The 20,975-nt window shown below is 37.4% G+C and overlaps 1 protein-coding gene across 2 annotated transcripts in view; it reads left to right on the top strand.

The window, feature by feature from the left end:
• The window catches only part of SEMA3E (semaphorin 3E), a 146,427-nt gene that overhangs the window by 75,863 nt on the left and 49,589 nt on the right, over positions 1–20,975 (top strand). Inside the window, exons 2-4 of one of the 2 annotated variants that reach the window (XM_054188495.1) lie at positions 396–556; positions 9,929–9,988; positions 14,562–14,681. In XM_054188495.1, coding sequence (XP_054044470.1) covers positions 396–556; positions 9,929–9,988; positions 14,562–14,681 — 341 coding nt within the window. The remainder of the gene's footprint in view (positions 1–395; positions 557–9,928; positions 9,989–14,561; positions 14,682–20,975) is intronic. The other variant, XM_054188496.1, reaches the window with a different exon arrangement.

Genomic DNA, 20,975 nt, shown 5'->3' with positions numbered 1-20,975 from the left:
ATGCCTGAGGGAAAGACAAGGAGACAATTTCCAGTAATTTTTTCAATTTCCATCAGTTCATTCATTTTTTCCCTGTTTGCAGTTAATGTGCTAAGCAGTGGGTTTTTTTATTTTTCAGAAAATGTTAAGAGGAAAACTTATTTTCCCCCATCCCCATCTCATGATATATTGACCACAAAGATTATGATGTAAAGATTCACACACGAATCTCCTGGAGAGCTGGCTCATCTTGAAAATTGTTCCCAGGTGTTTTGTGTCTCTTTCTTACTCAAAGATTATGATTAGCATTTTAATGTCCTGCAACTTCTTGTCTAGGTCCCTAGGAGGATATGAAAATGAAGCTATAAAAGCTAAGCTGTTTGGTATTTATCACGCACACTCTGGTTGTATTTCAGAGCTCTGGGATTTAAACAGGACGTCAGTCTTTCATAGCCCATTTGGATATCTTGGTCTTCATATAATGCTGCTGGATGAGTATCAAGAGCGACTGTTCGTGGGAGGAAGAGACCTCTTGTATTCCCTGAGTTTGGATCGAGTCAGCGACAACTACCGAGAGGTGGAGTAAAAAGCTATGTATATTAGTCACTTTATGTTGTAATGTGTAGCATAAAATATCAGAGTTTGCACAACTGGAAATGAGATAATGGAGTTTTTGTAGATGTTTCATGCACGAACCATAAGGTCATGTTTATATTTGAGAAAAATACATTAATTACCATTTTCTTCCCCAGTAATAACCCATAAGGGTCACTCTAGGTGAAGAGATCTGGGTGTCACGTATGTATTTCTTACTGTTTTTCAGCACGTTTACAGAAGTTTAGGGCATCTCACACTTTGTGCATACCTCATTTCTGCATCTCTGCTATATAATCAAGATATAATTTCTCCCTGGTATTTGTGGTGAACTTTTCCACAGAAAATAAATAAATAAATAAATAAATTAGCACATAAACTATAAGAGATATTCAATAGTAACATAAACCGTGCAGCTAATTTCTAGCCTTCTTTAGAAACTGGACTTTGCATTGGCTTTGAGCCAGAGGTGCTATTAAGTACTTTCTGAAAGTGGCATTTGAAGTCTACTCAGTGGTCTGTGGGAGGAAGGTTGTTTAAGCTATAATCCTACCAGAGAGACTGGTACATTGTAGAAACCACAGCTGACTGGCAAACTGGCAATTGAAGTGGAGAGGCCAGAGTCTGAGGTGATATGAGTCTTGGCTTCCTTACTCAATTCTGCCCTTGGAACCTAGGATTGAAAGCATGCAGTGGCAATGGAAGCTGGAGGAGCCATTGCTCCTGCCTCAACGATCTTGACTGTGGACAAACAGTGTCTTGAAATATTTCAGTGTTTTTCTTATCTGCTTTCTGAAATTTCCCCAAGGTATTTTGATACATTTGCATTCATTCTCAAATAAGTAAATGAATGAAAAAGTGGGTAAATAAAGCCCCTCTGGAGAAATATGATTGTGTTGATTTCCATACTGCACTGACCACTGATGTTTCAAATGCTTTTCTTTCAACCCCCTTGCTGTAAGTGAATATCACTTTTCTCATGCCAACACTCTGGTCAACTTTACTATAAGCAACCTTGCTTATCTCCAAGTGTAATGAGTGTATTCCTCTACTGTGAACAGATATAATATGCTTTATCCTTTTTATAAACAGTTGGGGAAAGGCAATTCTAGATATGGGGAAATGGATATACTCAGGGAGGCCATTTGAGAATTTATCTACATTTAAAAATATAAAATATATTTTTTTTAACTCCTCAGAGAGCACTGTTAAATACTGAGTTTTGCTCCTCCACAGTGAGATATGAGTTAACTCTTTTTCCATTTGATAAAAATTATTAATATCCTGTGACAAGATATTAGAGCTCAGGGACATGAAAACTTTTAGGGAGCAGTTGTTTCTATAAAATTAGCTTTTTTCCCCCCTCTCTTCTTCCCCCTTTGGTAGTAAATCTGTATGAGGAAAGATGACAGGATAGAGCACTTTATGCTTCTGTCCAACCACCATTGTCCCATCTGGACACACTCTTGAAGTTCGTTGCTCTCCTTCGTGTTATTTTTAGATGGAAGATCAACCATTTACTCTGAAACCATACTCTCTGTCTTGAGACCTGTTTGCAGAGTATGAAAAATTAATGGAAGCTCTTCTTGCCTGCTTGCCTGCTTTTATGATGTGCGGAAGATGAGAAACTGGAATAAATGGAGCTTCACCTAGCATGTTTAGAAACATGACCTCACTGGGACTTAGCTCCCTTGAGTGCAAATGTCATGATCCTTTTCTCTTTTCCCAGTGTTCACTCAGTGCAGATCTCATTCAGTGATAGCTGGGGAAAACTTGATTGTCCTTCAGCACTATCAGCAAAAGTGTGGAATGAGACATTTCTGTTATACGAGAGCTTAATTACTGCGGTAAACTGAGGGAAGTTCCTGGAATTGAGAGACTGGTTAATTCATTATTACCAAAGTTCTCCACTAATCTGCCTCTAACTGTGTGTTGGTTAGCCTTTGACCTTTTCTTTCAGACTGAAGACTTTAGCTTAATTAATCTAAAACCCCAGTTATAACCTAGTGGCAGTATAAGAGTGGAGGCAAGTTCCTGAGTTTTATTCTCTCCCTGGTAACCAGGATGAGTCACTAGCTGCAAAAGAGATATTTCATGAAGTTGGTAGCTTTGGGGATGATTTGCATAGATCTTTTTCACCTTCTGTGTTCTAGAGAACCGTTCATGTGTTTTAATTCATTGCCATCCCTTTTCCACAATTTGGAATGTGAATATGCTCTCTAAAAACCAAAGTGAAACACATTCCCGATTAAAGATGTGTCCCTTCTGCTGTAAAATGTTCTTGTAATTCAGTTCTAGCAAGTGTGTTAGAAGACTCCCAAAGAAAAACAACAAAATGCCTACTGATCATAAAATGCTTTTGCATTGAGACCTATTGACTGCCAAAGTAATCCAGCATTTCCAAAAAACTCAACTCGTGATGCATATGAGGTATGCATCATATAAATCCACATGTACTAGACTAAATTCTTCCTTAAGGTTCAATTCTCTTTGGCTTTCAAATACAAAGCAGCCCTCTGAAGTGTAGATTATAGCTTTTTCACATAAGCTGTTAGCTGTTTGTGTACATATCTACCAACATTACGTTAAACATATATTTTTCTGACCACTTGTCATATCCAGTAAAGAAAAGATACACACAAAATGGTAAAAATCTTTCAGGGAAGAAAACTACTACTGTCATTCTTGCATTGGTTGGGGAATTCAGCAGTCTGGGTTGAGATCGCAAATGTGGCACAGACTTTTCCATGTCATCTTGGACAAAGACAGTCTCACTTCTCAATTGGTCAAATTATATTTCCTTTGCCTACTTTGCATTTTTTGTACCCTTTGTATCTCTCCTTTAGTATAACACATACAGAAAATTTCTTGCTTAGAGTATTTAACATATCTTACCATAAATTTTTGAAACATAGTTACTCTTGCGCTTTGTTTTCTGTACGAAGAATGCCCTAACACTAACAGCAGCAAGAATAAGGGAGATTATGGAATGTGGATTTACAGAGAATTAAAGCCATACAAGTACTTGAAACCTTGTGTAAAGTCAAAGCTTTGGAGGTACCCTCCACGTGACCTTTGCTTTCCCTAATTTCTCATTCCCTTTAACACCACCTTTGGAATCAAACTTTACGCATATTTGGGATTTGATCCAAAGTCTTTAAGGCTTGTAACGATCTAACACACTGATAGAGAATTTTCTTTGATATCCGGTGCCAAATTTATTTTTAAAAGTATTTCAGCTCATTGTAATTGGTGCCAGAACAGATCTTTGTTGACAGCAAACTTGAACGAATGCCAGTAGTCCACCACCACTGATCTAACAGCTCATAGAGAGGGATGACCTTTGGTTCTCCTTTTCGTCTCTTGTTGGACTGAAAATAAACTGCCCTTCCTGTTTGTCCACAAACTCCTTATAGACACTCTTTCTTGCTAGCTTCTGCTTCAAAGGGCTCATGAAGGGCTTGCTCTGAAGAGAAGCCTTACTACTTTGGTAAATAGACTTGTGCAGGCAGGTTTCAATGTGCTGTTTCTGATCCAGTACGAGACAGCTCCAGATTAGGATTTATGTCTCTGTTGTAATAAACTATAGAGCCCTCATAACATTGTCTGCCTCTAGTGAAGCTAGCTATGTTTTCACACCAGAGCTGGCTGAACACAAGTCTGCAAGAGCTGGGCTTGCTTGTATCTCCTTCGAAAACCATGCAGGAATGTGCATATATTCAAACTGAAATAAGAAGCACACAGTTTAGCACTGAGTTTGATTATCCGTTGGAATTACGTCCCAGGAGGCACGGTGGCTATGTGTTTGTTGATACAAATACTGGATATATATAGTATCCAGTCATAACCAGATATTTTTGCAGAATTTGTGCTTCAGCCAAACACAAGTTACACTTGTGTAATTAAGCACTATTTATTGACTTAAACCAGTGATGGGATAGTTGAATTGCTTAATTGCTTTGTCAGTAGTTCAGACTAGCTCACACAGTAGTCTATTTTGGCCTGAAGCGTTATAAAGCTCATATAATTTCTTGAACTGAGTTTTCATTAGACATGCAATCCTGTTTTTTAAGGCTGGTGGCTGAATAGGGAAGCTGTTTGGAGACACTAATTAGCATTCAAGCTCCAATTAAAATTTTCCCCCTATGTGAATTTGCTCAGTAGCTGTTTTCTGTACTGCCTCATAATTCCATTTTTTCCCATGAGGAGTACATTTAAAAGTAGCTTTTTCCTGTCTTTTAAATACAATGTTAAAATTACATCATCCAGGTCTCAAGAATGATAATACTTTGGTGCAAGATGAGAAAACATCACTAACCAAGCAATTTAAAAATTTACTTCACAGTCACCTGCAAGGGTGAAAAGTTTTGAAAAATTATGTCCAAGCCAATAATTATGTCAAGCAGGCCAGTGAAATGTGTGTTAGTGTGATGTTATTCCAGCCTAGATGCACAGGAAAATTCCCCAACAATAGTTATTGACAGCTTGCCAAAAGATTTTAATCCTGGCAAAGAATCAGTTGAAAGTTAAAGCTGGTAGTTGTCATAACTTTAAAGTATAAACATCAGGAAAAAATAATATGTGGCAGGTTAAAGGCTACCATTACAGCTGATTAATATCTGGATTTCCATGCAGTGCAAACACATCCTATGTTATGCTAGTTAAGTAAAACAGCAATAATTACACAACTATAATTAAGTACCGTAAGTACACCTTGATAAATTATTACTACCTTGAGCCACTTACTATCTTTTCAAATGATCATAACAGACCAAGCAGCTCTTCTCAGTTGTTTTAACTGAGCTAAGAAATCTTCATGAAAATTTCAAGATTAAAAACACTAAAATACATTTTTTTTATGTTTTGCAGAACATTTTTTTACCATGCATGTTTTTAACTACTGCGTTTAGACCCAAGATGCATGTAAAATCAAATTTTGAAATTTAGTATGATAGCAAAATCTGATATGCAGAGGCTTTTTTAGTCTCTAGTCTAAAATAATCTTGAAGATATTAAGAACTTAATGCTCATTTATGTTAAGACTCATAAGTCTCGTAAGAGTTATGGGTCTTAAAAAATAATTTCTGGATAAAAAACCTTCTTTAGGAGCCTCATATGTAGTACTAAAGTCATAATTCAGACACAACTACTTCAGGGAATTAACATGGGCTTGCCTTATAGGTAGGTAATATACTACGAGCATCTAAAAGAGATTCCTGCACCTCTGCACAACCTGTGGAAAATGTAAAGTGATGTCTGCCTTTTTTACTCCTTCTAGTAGGCATCTTTTGCTAAGATAAGCCATTGTAAGTATCCCGATAGGAAATACACATATGGCTGAACCAAGACACAATCGGGGCTTTGTTTGGAGAAAGATTTTTGCGGGAGTCACTTTGGAGAGCAAATACCTAGCAGAAGTGGTAGACACAGGGACAGAGGGTAGCTCCTGTTACACATTAACCTTTTGATGAGAGCAACTTGCCCAGGAAGCAAAGCTCTGCATCTCCGATGCAAGAAGTTTGTGCACACATTCCCTGCTTCTCGTTAGATCACAGAACAGATCATCCCAGAAGATATGTTGAAACATATGGAAGACAGCGAGGTGATTAGAGACAGCCAACATGGCTTGACCAAGGACAAATAGTTCCTGACTAACCTAGTGGCCTTCTATAGTGGAGTGACTGCATCAGTGGACAGGGGAAAAGCTACAGATTTCATCCCCCTAGATTTCTGTAAGGCCTATGATTCCTACCTCTAAACTGGAGAGATATGGATTTGATGGATGCCCTACTACGTGGATAAGGAATTGGCTGGATGGCCACATCCAAAGAGTTACAGTCAAAGTCTCAATGTCCAAGTGGAAACGGATAATGAGTTGTGTCCCTCAAGGGTCCATATTGGGAACATAACTATTTAATATCTTCATCAACAACACAGACAGTGAGACTGAGTGTACCCTCAGCAAGTTTGTGGATGACACCAAGCTGAGTGGTGAATTTGATACACATGAGGGAAGCGATGTCATCCAGAGGGACCTGGACAAGCTGGAGGAGTGGGCCCATGTGAACCTCATGAAGTTCAAGGAGGCCAAGTGCAAGATCCTGCACCTGGGTCAGGGCAATCCTCAGTATCCATACAGACTGGGGGATGAATATCCATTCATCCATTCATCCATTGAGACCAGTCCTATGGAGAAGCACTTGTTGATGAAAAATTAGACATGGGCTGGTAGTGTGCGCTTGCAGCCCAGAAGGCCAGTCGTATCCTGGGCTGCACCACAAGAAGCGTGGCCAGCAGGTCAAGGGAGGTGATTCTGCCTTCTTGCTCTGCTCTGGTGAGACCCCCACCTGGAGTACTGTGTCCAGCCCTGGGGTCCCCAGCACAAGCAAGATCTGTTAGAGCAGGTCCACAGGAGGACAATGAAAATGACCAGAAGGCTGGAGCACCCCTCCTATGAAGAAAGGCTGAGAGAGTTGTGGTTGTTCAGCCTCAAAAAGAGAAGGCTCTAGGGAGACCTTATTGAAGCCTTATTTGAGGGGCTTCTAAGAAACACAGAGACTTTTTACCAGGGGCTGTAGTGATATGACAAGAGACAAAGGTTTTAAACTGAAAGAGGCTAGACTTAGATTAGACATAAAGAAGAAATTTTTTACGATGAGGCTGGTGTGACACTGGAACAGGTTGTCCAGAGAAGTTGTGGCTGCCCCACCATTGGAAGTGTTGAACTAGATGATCTTTGAAGGTCCATTCCAACCCAAAACATTCTATGATTCTATGGTTCATTCTATGATTCTATGGTCCATTCTATGATTCTATGGTCCATACTGTGGTACGGACTAAATTCTTGCTGCTTACACTGCAGCTGCTTTTTAATATCCAGAGAAAGCAGGGGCATTGGGTTACCTCTTTGGCTTTTTTCTCTTAATTCTGTGTACGCATTTAATTCAGTATGTAGGAAGTGGAAAATGTGCATATAAAATGTTTTCAATAGCATTGGGACTAAGTATCCAAACACAATAATAAACACTTACACACATATTTAATATTAGGTTACGAAGTCAAGGGTTTTATTCCCTCTGTGTTTGTTCTGTTCCTAATAACCACCTACACCTGATATGGGCAGAAGCCCCCATTTTAGCCTGCTAGTTCGAACATTTCTTTGGGAAGTGGAAGCTGTGAGTTGAAACTTTTAGGCTCAGGAGGTCCTAGATTTCGTATCTCGTAACTTCTAGGCTTTGGTTGCCTATTCAGTCCTTGACCGGTGACTAAAATATATGACTATGGACCCTGAGTTTTGCACTGAATGAACCAGGAATGGTCTGACCTGGACGACTGGATGAGTGCCCTCATGGCAGTTCAGGAAAGTTCAGGTACTTCCCCAGACCACACAGCAGCAATACAGAGCCTAGATGAGAATTACTTCTGATCATATGTAGAGGACTATAAGACCATCTGACTGGAAACAAATGTTCTGATTAATTTTGTGTTCCTTGCAGGATTTAGGTGGTGTCTGAACGTAAGTGGACTGATTCAGACAATGACACCTAAATACTGACACAGGCTGCTGAAGTTGACAAGAATATAGCTGACCTCTTGCTTTTAAGCACTAGGCCTCCAGGACTTATAATTTATCCCCACCTTTCTTGTACTTTACTTTTCCTATAATTTATCCCCAGATTTTCTTGGGTTAGAATTATTTCAAGAAAACTAAGTTAATTCAATTACAAAAAAAGGAAGAAAAAAAAAAAAAGCCTAGCAGAAGAAGGACTTAATTTTAAAATGTTTTCCAGATAGGACAATAATTTGTGATTGGACTATTGACAAGAATGTCTTAATGATGACATCCATTTTTTGATACTTGGTTTCAGCCAAGCCTGACAACAACGAAGGGAACATGTTTTTGTTTTCACTTTTAAAAGTTCTAAGAAATGAAGTAATCATTCCAGTCTGCTCAGTCATGTTTTAACATTGTTTTCACCCAAACAAATCATGTATCTAGAATGAAACATAAATTTGATACAGTAGGGAACTAAAAAAGTTCTCGTTTGTGTAATTTGGCTTCACTTCTAGTAAGTGACTGCGAAGAGCTGGTCCTACTCCCATAAGGTTAATTGCTGACCCTCATTAACTTCACTGAAAACCATTTTCTTTCCTAAGCGTCACTTAAAGCAGGAAATCAGTAGTTCAAAATTATAATTCTGTGTTGAAAGTCACTGACAATTTAGTGGAGATATTTCTACTGAATTTATATAAAATGTTCATTACATTAAATTCCTTTAAATTCTGGTGGCTAATATAGTTTGCTGAGTTACCCTAAGCAAAAAAGTTATGTTTTGACAAAAATATTTCTTACCTTATTGTAAAATTTTATAGATATTTAAAAATAAAACTGGAATATTTTACTTGACAACTGTTCAAATGATAACAGAAACTTGATTAAAATTTATAACATAAAATTAAAAGTGTATATATAGTATCCTAAGTCAAGTATAAAGACAAGTGCAAGGTCCTGCACCTGGGACAACATAACCAAAGCGCCCAGTACAGGCTGGGGTCTGTGTGGCTGGGGAGCGGCCTTGCTGAGAGGGACCTGGGGGTCCTGGTCAACATCAAGCTGAACATGGGTCAGCAGCACTGCTGCAGCAAGAAAGACAAATTGTATCCTGGCCTACATCCGCAGAGGCATTACTAGCAGTGATAGAAATGTGATCATCCCACTCTACTCAGAACTCCTCGGGCCTCAGCTGGAGTAGCGTGTCCAGTTCTGGTCCCCACAATTCAAGAAAGATGTGGAAAGACAGGAAGGCATCCAAAGGAGGGTCACAGACATGATCAAAGGGCTGAAGAACTTGCCTTATGAGGAAAAACTGAAGGAGTTAGGTCTTTTGTCCCTGGAGAAGAAAAGGCTCAGGGGGAGCTCATCACAGTATTCCAGTACTTAAAGGGCAGCTACAAAGAGGACAGAGGCTCTCTCTTCGCAAGGAACCATATGGAGAAGACAAGGGGAAATGGCTACAAGTTGTACCAGGAGATACTAAAGGAATTTTTTTCAGTGAGAACGATCAATCACTGAAACAACCTCCCCAGGGACATGGTGCGGTCTTCGTTACTGGAGACTTTAAAGATACAATAGGACAGAGTGCTAGATAATCTCATCTAGGCTCCCTTTCCCATGAAAGGTTGTACCACATGATCTTTCGAGGTCCCTTTCAACCTGGGCTGTTCTACGATTCTTGATTCTATAATTGTGTTCTGTGAGACTTTCGCATGAAAAATAATGGAAAAACTGGATTGAAATGATCTGACTGCCAATTGAATGACTTTATATGTTTGGGTGTGTTTTTTTTTTCCTCAGATCCATTGGCCTAGTACACCTCTGCAGGCAGAAGAATGCATAATTAAAGGAAGAGATGCTGTAAGTATCATTAATTACAAATCAAATATACTTTAATTATACTAGTGTCTGATCCAAAACAAGGATTCAGGCATCCCTAAACTTCAGAGAGATCACAGTGCAGATATAATACTAAGTGTTGCAGCTTAAAAATGTGTAACTACTGTGAAAACACACTAAATTATTAGTTTAATTGCTTTCCAAACCAGCTCATAAACAGGCAATGAACACTTTTGATCATCTGAACTTTCTCCTAATTCTTTTTCTGTTGATATTCAAGAAAGTACCTTAATAATTCTCCCTTCCCATTTCTGTTCCCTTTCATTTTCATACACATGGGATACCTTGTCTATTCAAACTTTTCCACATTCTAATTTATCTTTAAAATTCACATTCTCCAGAATAATTTCAAAAAAACAGTTAAATTATTAGTAATTATAAAATATACTCCAAATTGTTTTGCCCTATAGGTTTTTTTGGTATATTAATAAAAATATTCTGTTTTAATGAGCCCGAAACTGTTCTGTTCTTGTGATTCAGTGCTTTGACTGTAATCAGTTCCCGGGGAAAGACCTGAAAGCTCACTGACATACAGCAGCTGATACCATTGGCACCACAGGATGAAAGTTCTACTGGATGGGAGCTCTCTTTAATTTTGCAGTGCACCAACCTCATTATCTGCACCTTATAAACACACAGCAAGTACAACACCTAATAAATCCCACAACTGAGAGAGCTCACGCTGTACCAAAGGATTTGAAAATGATGATAGTTTTACAACAACATTGACAGGAACGTAGGACATAGAAGGACACATGCACAGTTTTCCCACACAAACACAGCAAACGGGCAGTCTTGACGATAACCACAACATATTCCCAGTGAAGATTAGGAAGCTATAAAGATTCCTGTTGAAGTAAAAGCATGAGAACTGCCCACATCAAGGGAATCGGTGAACCAAATTGGAAAACAGTAATAATAATAATAATAATAAAAAACAACATGATACTTTACTCCTCACACACACCTGGCCTAGAACTGATCCTTTTTGAGGTATCTTGGAAGTTCATTGCATTTTTGTGGATGCTTTTGTACCCTTGAGGATTTCAGGTGGCTTTGGTTGAAAATAGTGTTTTTCTACATTATCCAAACTTTGTGGACATATTAAATAAATCCGAAACCTAAATTCTTTGAGCTTTATTTAATACTACCTCTCAGCATAGGCTGTTATTACAGCTAAAGCTCTGTCATCTTTCCTTCACCACTACATGATGGCATTTATTTTCTGATGTTTTGACAATATTCTTTGGATTAAATAAGTATGGAAATAGATACTGCTGTTCCAACATAATGTAAATGTATCCCTCTCAGACTCATGAGGTTCCCTAAAATTCAAAATCTTTTACAATCCAGTTTGTCATTATGAGTCTTCAAATTTGCATTGTAATGAATATGATCATTTAAAAAACCTCATGTGTTTCCCACATCTCTCTGTACTGTGAAAGTTAGGTGTCTCTATTTTTTAAAAGAAAACTACAGAATTTTTAAATAATCACAAGATTCCAGAACAGGACTCTTTAAGAAAAAGATGTTAACATTGTAAAAGCTGGAAATATTGTAACACCAAACAATAGCAAAGAATATTCCAATCCTCACATGAGACCTAATTATGTGTAGGACTATGTGAATGAGTAAAACTAATTAATTCCAAGGAAACCTTAGAAATTTTCATTAGCATGCTCAGTATTCAGTAAGCTAAATTGCTCAACCTGAAAGGAATCTAAATTAGAATCAAAAACTTTCCTATCACTTTTCTTTTCACCTTTATTTTTTGTAGCCATAAACCAATATTAGCTTAATGGCATTATGTCTTAAAATCAACCTTTGCTATTTCTAAATTCTGAATGATGTATTTCACACCATAAAGTCTCAGAAAAAAAAATTACTTATCAGTGCTCTTTGAAACCTTTTTACTTATTTCCATGCTGTTTCTTTCTTTAGTTTCCTTTGCAAAAGATCCTTTACTCAGTGAATAATTAATATTTAGTAGAACTGAAAATGTTGTAATAATGATCTCAGTGTTGGGGTACTTCATGTGTTCTCTCCTACCTCTTTCTATATAACAGAACAGGCTACTTTTACAAGCTCTTACAACCTTTAAAAGTTATCAGTTCATCTTGTAGTAGTAAAACTGCAAGTACTGTAGTCATAAACACGGTTTCAGAGAGCTTGTAACAGACTGGCTGGGACAGTCAGAAAAGCCTTGTCTTAACCTTGTCTGTGCATCATCTTAAACTCAGGACACACTTTTCTGCTCTGGATCAAGCCAAGGGAAAAAATCCTTCTGCTCTCATCCAGTGTGACAGGAAACACACCTGTTGGCCTGTGGTGTGAGAGCTTTTGATCTTTTCAATTATTTTATCAGAACTGGAAATCATTCAGATATAAAAATCGAATTCTGTAGTGATGACTAACTCTTTTACACTGAGAAGTTTCAGATGAATAGAATTACACAGATCTATTAATATGTCTAGGGAATCTCCTAAAGACAACCACAACATTTAATTAATTAATAGAGTAGGAAGAAAAATTATTTTAATGTTCCTTTGGCTGATGCATCTCTTCCTTGTTATGTGTACAGGATATTATTAATGGAGCCAGCAGCAATGCCTAGTTGCCTGACACTTCCCAGAATAGCACCTTTTTCATTTGTATATAAATGATAAATCTAGCCATTTGGAATGACTTTTTTCTATATTTGGTATCTGCCTCATCCTGTTTTTTTTCTGCAGAAATTTTCAGGCATTTCTATGAAAACACACATGAGAAAAAATGTGTAATTTTTGCCCCTTTTTAAAAATTCCTAATATCTCTCTTCCTGCCAGTGCTTTTGAGATGAAAATCAAGACCTGCAGGAACATGTGGCTAAAAAGGGAAACTATGTAGTAAAGACCAGACCGCCACTGAGAGTGAACAGAGGGGATAAGTCAGAAAGGTCATATTTGGAGGGGAGGGAGAATCAGGAACAGCATCAGTGCCCAGTAAAGCATCTATTTAAAAACTGCAAAGCATCATAAAATTCCTAGGTATTACCATTCTACTACCACGAGTCATCAAGTGTTTGTGAAATGCACACGCAAAGTGGGCACCTCTGTCTTTGGGTGCTGATCCATGTATAGAGGATCACATCCTGCTATCCTCACCTCATTCTTCTCTCAATTTGTCTGACAATTCAAGCAGCATTTTTTCAGCAGGTCTGAAAATTTTTGTCCAGGTGAGAGACCATGTGGAGAATTTTTTTCTTACAATCCTTATTTATTTGTTGGAGCAGTTGGAAGACTTGCACTGAATGACACAAGGGTTTAAAGAAAGAAGAGAGATGGTTTCTTAGTTTTGAACTCTATATGGATTTGCAAGAGCTGAATTCTGTCCATGGCCCTGACTCATCCTCTGTGACATTAAGTTCTTGCAGATGGTTAATAAGACCCAGGACTGTTCTCATATAAATATAGCAGTCTGAAAACCAGAGTAGTCATCAGTGAAGGACAGAAAATTTTCAAAAAGGAAATTGCTCCCCTCTGTTTTACACATTCATTTTAAGATAGAACGAATTGCCTTTTGGAGATGTCTGGACTTCTTCAATGACTATTGAAAAAATCCTAGGAGAATAGTATAAATTACATATCTAAACTTCTGAATAGCTAAAATTAGCTAAAATTAATGCCATTGTAATTGTCGTCTTGAACTTTGTGTGACTGTCTTAAAACCCAGGGTCTGAGTTGCAGAAATATTGAGCAATGAATGGAAATTAATAAGAATTTTGATCCAAATGCAGAAATCTGTAAAACCAAGTCCCAGGAGTCACAAAATCAATGAATACTTTTATCTCACTGTCTCCATTCATGGTTTCGCACAGGAAGGATAATGACCGCACATCTCAAAGGGATGTTTGAAAATGTTTTAATTGTAATATTTATGAAGCTGCAAATACACTAATGAGTCCCGGAGTATTGCCCTGGGGGAAATGAATCATTTCTTCTTCAAAGGAGGGGGAACAGTGGGAACAGATAAAGCATAAGGCTATATAATATAAGAAAATATTGATTAGCAATTAACTACAAAAGAAAGTAATGGTCCAGTGGGGTCTTATGGAAAAAGGTAAGAAAAAAGTGTTATTTTTCTTGAGATAAAGTTTATTTAACCTGAGAGAGAAATCATTTGCTGACTATTTATATCTCATGCTGAATCCAATGTCTAGCGCATCTAATAATGCTTAGTAAAACAAATATTTATATTTGCAGAGTATCTCTGAGATTAAGGAAGCTCAAAAGTGTGTTTTATAACTTAATAACTCCTAACTGGTTAAGTATCTAAAATAAATTGTGATAAATCTCTTCTTTAAACTTTTTTCATGTCAAAAATGTTCATCCATGAAATTGGTGGCACTGAGGTACAGAGTGAAGTGGAGAACTAAGATGTTATATTTAACAGAATAGAAAGTTTCAATATGCAGAATATCACCTGAGGGCACCTAAGATATTTATTTTTAAAAAAAAAAACTAATATTTTCCTGTTTATTTTTTATATAAACTAGGATGAATGTGCAAATTACATCCGTGTCCTTCACCGATACAACAGAACACATCTTCTGGCTTGTGGAACAGGAGCTTTTGATCCGGTCTGTACTTTTATTAGAGCTGGACATCCATCAGAGGTAAGAAACTTGTTTTACAGTAGTGACTTTTTTGGTCTGGATTCCAGAAAAGCCTCTATGGTTAAAAATAAATATTTAAATTCAGATGCTTAGACTTCTCATACAAACCATACAAGAGATATTTCCCCTGATGAAATGTAATGCTGATCTAAAATTCAGTTTGTGACTGGAGGAACTCACCAATGAGTGACTAGAACCACATCGCCAGAAACAGTCTCCAAGGAGCCAACCTATGCTGTGCACCTCCAACTGCTGTTAAAATCAGAAACATCTCAGAAGTTAAGACGCCAGCATAGCACTTACATTTGAAGTTATTTGAATTGTAGAAACACAGTGTCATCTGAAATTGAGGAAGGAACTAAATAAAAAGCAATTTTAAAATAAGGCAGCTTTACATGTCATCTTTGCTCCTCTCATGAACCTCCTGTCAGGCTTCCTGGTACAGTTTAAAGGAAGCAATGTCTGTATATTTAGGAACACTATTTAAGAAAACATAAGCAACAGGCTAATAAAAATAGAAACCAAACAAACAAAAAATGAGAAACAAGACTTGTATATAAGAATGTGTGGCCCACATGGTCCTCCCCTTATGTATCACTGTCCTTCCTTCCCTTCTTTTTGTTTATTCTTCTTTCTTGTCAAACTGAAGTTCTAAAATTTTACCCATACTGAAGTCATGGGAAAATTACCATTTCTCTGTTTGTGTAGGCCAACAGGAAGTATATTTTCTACACTAGTAAGTAGTTATATTAGTTTTCATTATCTGAAAAGCTGACCATCGGGATTAAATAAGACAGGTGTCATGTGTATGGTAGGTTAAAAATAACACATGGTATGTGAGTGAGTGGGCAAATGGTAATTTTGCTTTCTTTGACTGATAAGGACATCATGTCACTGCAGGAAGTGAAGAGACAAGATCCTTCCTCAGAAAATTGCTGTTCGGTCTCTGTTTGGTGATTTTGTTATTTGGTCAGAGTATCCTGATCCACTGACTTCCGATTACTGTCCCTCCATTTCTGCCACCTCAGCTCTCTTGCCTTTTTTCTCACTCGCTGACTGTCAAGGAAAGGAGATTAACACACGAAAAAGTCTTAAAAATATAATGATGCTATTCAATTTTGAAACAAGACCTTTATTAAAAACCAGTAAAACTCAGACTTTAATTTGAAGGGTAAGTGCTGGTTTATAATATGCCATTATATACAGTTAAATGCAGTTCATAATATGGATCTGGCTGAAAGGAACGTTTCTTACATATTGTTGACATTTTTTATTAAATGTATTGAACTTCAATATAAGTAAAATCTAACTTTGTTCTGCAAAATAAGTTGTTTCTGAACGGCTTCTCTTTAAGTAGCACATGGTGTATTCAAGGCTTATATACATTTGAACAATGACACTTTGCAGACATGTTGAGGTATAAAGGGTGGGAGGTAAAACGGAAGCCCTTATAGCAGACCTATGTATCTAGATACCTGGCTAACACAGCCTATGAAGCTAGATTCACTCTTCCATATGGACCCACGAATCAGCAGTATCAGCACAGAGGAAATACTTGCTCTGTGGTCAGGGACATTAACCACAAGTTTCAGTAGTGCTCCCTGAGCTGATGGTGAAAGGGAAGGCGCAACCCTCTTAAAGTACAAACTGTGTATAAATACAACTTAGGGATACAGACATTTAAGAACATGAAAGAATAGCAGGACTGTATTTTCTACAACCTTATCTCTCTCAATTTACTGAGAAGGCCAAAGAGAAACAATCTGATGGAACAAAATATCCAGTTGTGGCTCCTGTTCTTGGTGCTCACTAGTCCTATTTTGCAGGAAAATGTATTTCATTGTTGGCTTGCAATGAAAGTTCATATCAAGTCATCCATTTCTGAAAAGCCATTTGGTAAGAAAACAAAGCATTACTGTTTTTCCTTTGAACAGTGAGAATATCCCAAAGCCATGATCATAATCATACTGTTCGGCATCCTGATCTAGTATCTAGCATGCTTTTTGTGAGGTGCAATCCAGTTAGGAAAAGGAACATTCTGCCTCCTGTATAAAGTCTTACATGCTTTTGCAACTACAAATTCATACTTATCAAAACCAGGTTTGAGCTGTGTCTCGCAGAACACTGAGCTCTTGTCAACAAATAGTGAAGCCAAAAGGAGATTTTTGACTCCAAAAATAGGCAGAATTTCATTGCTTCATTGTCAGATCATTACTCCTTGGAACTTACTGAAAATCAGAACATCTAAGTTTCTCAAAAAACACAGTAAAAATGCCCATTCCCCTAACCAGTCTCTCTAGAAAATATTAATGCAATTTACTATGTAGTAATTGAAATGTGCTTTGAAATCTTTCACAATCAAATAGTACCATGATACATTATATACGTTTAAATGCTTCTTTCATGCTTTTCATTGTTTATAGAAATTTAATGATACCTTGTATTTTGTCTTAATATAAATAATTATATTTGAATATGTTGATCATATTAAACAACAAGCAATAAATTTTGGATTTATTGAATTCTACCTCAAACTTGTGTTGCACCACCAGGGTCTAACCAAATATATTTTTCTAAATCAAATTATTTATAAATTCTATGATAAATTATATATCCATTTGAAACATTAAATATATAATGGTTTAATGCAGTCCTTCTATTTTAATATTGGTTTAATTGATATTGCTTTGGAATTCCAGGTTGTTCACTTTCATAAAGCTGTTGTCAGATATTACCTTTCTAAAAATATACAAGTATAGTCACTGACAGTAACATGCAGTTTTTTATCTTTTTCTCTCTTTCTAATTACTTTGACTCTGATGAACGTCGCTTCCCCAAATTTAAACACTTCAGCAAATTACCCAGTGTTTTTCTGCCATTTAGAAATAAACTACAAATTGGGAAAAATAGGAGTGCTGACTTTGCAGACAGAGCAACTACTGGTGTTTGCAAAAGAACACATTACAGAATCTTGTCCAAAAAACATAAGCAAGTTAGTTGCCAGACAGTGAGTGAGTTCTTTATCACTGACCTCATGAAATACTTCCAAATGTCAAAAATCTATGCAGGTCAGAAAAGGCTGGATTCCTCCAGTTTCTATTTGTCTATCATCCATAAATGAAGGAGAGTTCTTTTCATTAAAATCAATATGGTTTTTCCTGAAGAAAGCAAGAGTCAGAGACCCTCCACCGCAAATTTCCAATGATGAATCGAATATGCCTCCTTCCCATGTGCTCTGTGAGAACAAATCTGAGATAAGTCCTCAAACCAAGTACAGTAGATGAAGAAAAGTGCAGAAAAAAAATTTACTCTGTCTCCATTCTCACCAAATCAACATTTGGCACTTCCGTTGCCTTTCATGCTGACAGGGAAAAAAACAACCAAAACAACAACAGGAAAAAAAGCATCTGTATCCAGTCTCTTCCTTTTGCACTGATATAAACTCAGTTTTGGCAGTAGAAGGCAAATGGTGGAAGAAGTGCTTTCTGTCTCAGTCTATGTTTCTTCACATCTAGCTGCTAGTAGAACAGTACTCCACTACTGTCCTATGTAGCTTAAAATACCCTAGGTGAATTATGACCAATTTAGATAAATCAGATGAGCTATCTGCAGTCAGGCAATGATTTTATCTTAATGAATTATCTATTTAGCAGAGCAACAGGTTTTAAGGGTGCTCCAGAGGCCTTCTTATGATCCAAACTGCCTTATATCCAAACTCACAAAGCACCTTTAACAATTCCAGAGAGGAGTTCCACTAAACATGGCTAAAGATATTACTGTGCATCCATAGAACCTGCAAAAACAGTGGAAATTCCAAAAGAAAACATTATGCAGAAATAATACCCTAAAGTTTTGCATACTATATGGTGATGAGACAGGCCTGATTTCTGGGGGGAAAGCATCTCTGCATGACAAAACCTGTTGAGGGAATGAAAGTTGTGGGAAAGGACAGTGCCTGAAGAGTTTTTCTTCCAGCACTTGCTGTAAATTTTTAACATTGAGCTGGCAGAGTACCATTTTCAGTGTCCCATCTAACTGAGTTAACTGCCTACAGCTGTATTTCTCCACCTCAGAAAGCTGATGGACTAAGTCACCCTTTCCACAAAATGCACTGGCGGTTTCTGGGAGTCTCCCTTAGATGTCCCTAATCTGATGTATTGCATATGATGCTATTTCCTCTTCAATTAGCCAGATGAGATTCTGCTTATCAGGGAACAACAGCTCTAAATTCTAAGTCTTTAAGGCCTGTTAAGGAGGAATTGCCTTCAGTGAAGCAGCAAGTGTATTTGCTTGGAGGATAGTTCAGTCAAGCTGGAATTTCTTCTTTCTAGTCTTAGTCCTTAATATTTCGTTGGATGTGGGGAGGGGCGCTTCTTTTTTACATAGTCTGTGATTCAAAGCAAAAACAGGATAAGGTTCAACTGTGCAATAAGCTTTCCATTTGCCTCTCTCCCCAGGCAAATGGAGGCAATGTGAGGTCCTCAGCTCTTGCTTTAACAAATTGATGTGAATTGTCATGGAAGTTAAGAGAGAATGTTCCAGTCATATCTCAGTTTGTTATATGACATAATTTTTCTGTTCTTGACCAGCATTTGGTAATATCACCATTCTTTCTGCTTTGTTATGAAACAAAACCATATACATACTTATATCTACTATTTTAGGATATTGTTTCTGACATATCTTTTTATAATCAAGACAAACAACGATTTGCCCGGTTACTCCCTCTCCATGTTTTTTCCTATTACCTCATCTCCGTTCTCAGTTTGCAGAAGATTAAGGAGGAGGAACATCTGGTTTCACTGACCAAAGAGAAGTGGGTGTTGGTCAATCCTTCATTAGATTCTTGCCCTGAAAATATTCACTCAGAGACACAGTGTCCCTCTGCATGGATAAACAGCCACCAGTTAGATCAACTTGATCTATTTATGGAATTGAATCTGCAATCTTAAATACTACAAAATTGCTTATTTATTGCAGTGCTGCGAATCTATAGTTCATGTGAAACTAGTCATTAAGCTCGAAGATGTTTAAACCAATACCAGGTGTTCATATATATGAAATGCTGCCAAATAAGCAATACAATGTCATAGAATTTTTTACCAGAGAGGTTCTTTACATCATCTAGGCTAAATGCCCACATCACAGGCTGACAAACTGCATCAAAAGATCCAAAAGCCCCAAGTTTCAGTTAGGTTAAAGCATTTTAGGTTTTGGAAGTTAAATATGCAAACATTTTGAGAGAGATTAAAACGGTAACTAAACTCCAAATAGGCAGGAAATTAATCAGGTGAGCATTACCCGTAAGCTCACAGCACACAACAAAGGTGCTCCGCTGCAAAAGGGGAAAAGAAAAAGCTGAAGACCCACATCAACCCTAACCTGAAGAAGTATTTTTTACTGAACCCATGGCTTATCTATGTTCTCCTAAGAGAATGAGAAAGTACTAGCCAAACAACACATTAAATAGATTTTCTGCACCAGCGCAAATAACAACCCAACCTCCGTGACTGGCCAATCTCTGCACCTTCAAAAAAAAATAAGACAAACATCCTCTTGTGAAACAGGGTGAAAACTTTCCTTACAAACCAATTGTGAGAAATTAAAGTTCAAGAGTTTTGTCTATAATGACCTTAATGAACAGCGGTATATGTGAACATCAGCAAGGAAAATGAAGAAAGGGCGACTCTGTTCTTCCCATGCTTTGCTAGGAAAGCCATAATGGGTATTGCATAAATAGAAACAAAGGCCAGAAGAGGCCATCAGAACATTTTATGTGGTCAGTCACACACTGCATGGGTAATTTCTCCCAGATATTGAATTCAAACATATTCAGCAAAATATGTATTGTCATTTCAAAGAATCCAGATAATGGTAACTCCTCTATTTCTCTGGTAAGCTGTCCTAATATTTAATTACTTTCAATGTTAGGAAATAGCCCCTTACTCAAGGTTAATTTTATCTAAGTTCAACTTCCTGTCATTTGACCTTGATATGCCTTTGATAGTAAAGTTGAAAAGTCTCCCACTATCTTTTCCACATCTTTTCCACATGTAAGTACCTATGCACAAAGATCAAGCCACCTCTTTACTTTTTTTGATAAGCTGAATAAATATAGCTCCTTAAACCTCCTATCACAAGGATTCCTCAATCATGTTTGTGTCCTTCCTGTGAACTCTCTGCAGTATTTTCACATGTTCTGGAAGTGCGGACACTAGAACCAGACATGCTATTTGATGGTGTGTATACAGGGAAGGTCACTTCCCTACCTCTGTTTGAGATTCCTCTTTTCAT

The sequence above is a fragment of the Rissa tridactyla genome, chromosome 1 (assembly GCF_028500815.1).
Source record: "Rissa tridactyla isolate bRisTri1 chromosome 1, bRisTri1.patW.cur.20221130, whole genome shotgun sequence".
Lineage (NCBI taxonomy): Eukaryota > Metazoa > Chordata > Aves > Charadriiformes > Laridae > Rissa > Rissa tridactyla.
Note: the sequence above shows the minus strand (reverse complement) of the source record. Positions and strands in the feature narration are given on the sequence as shown.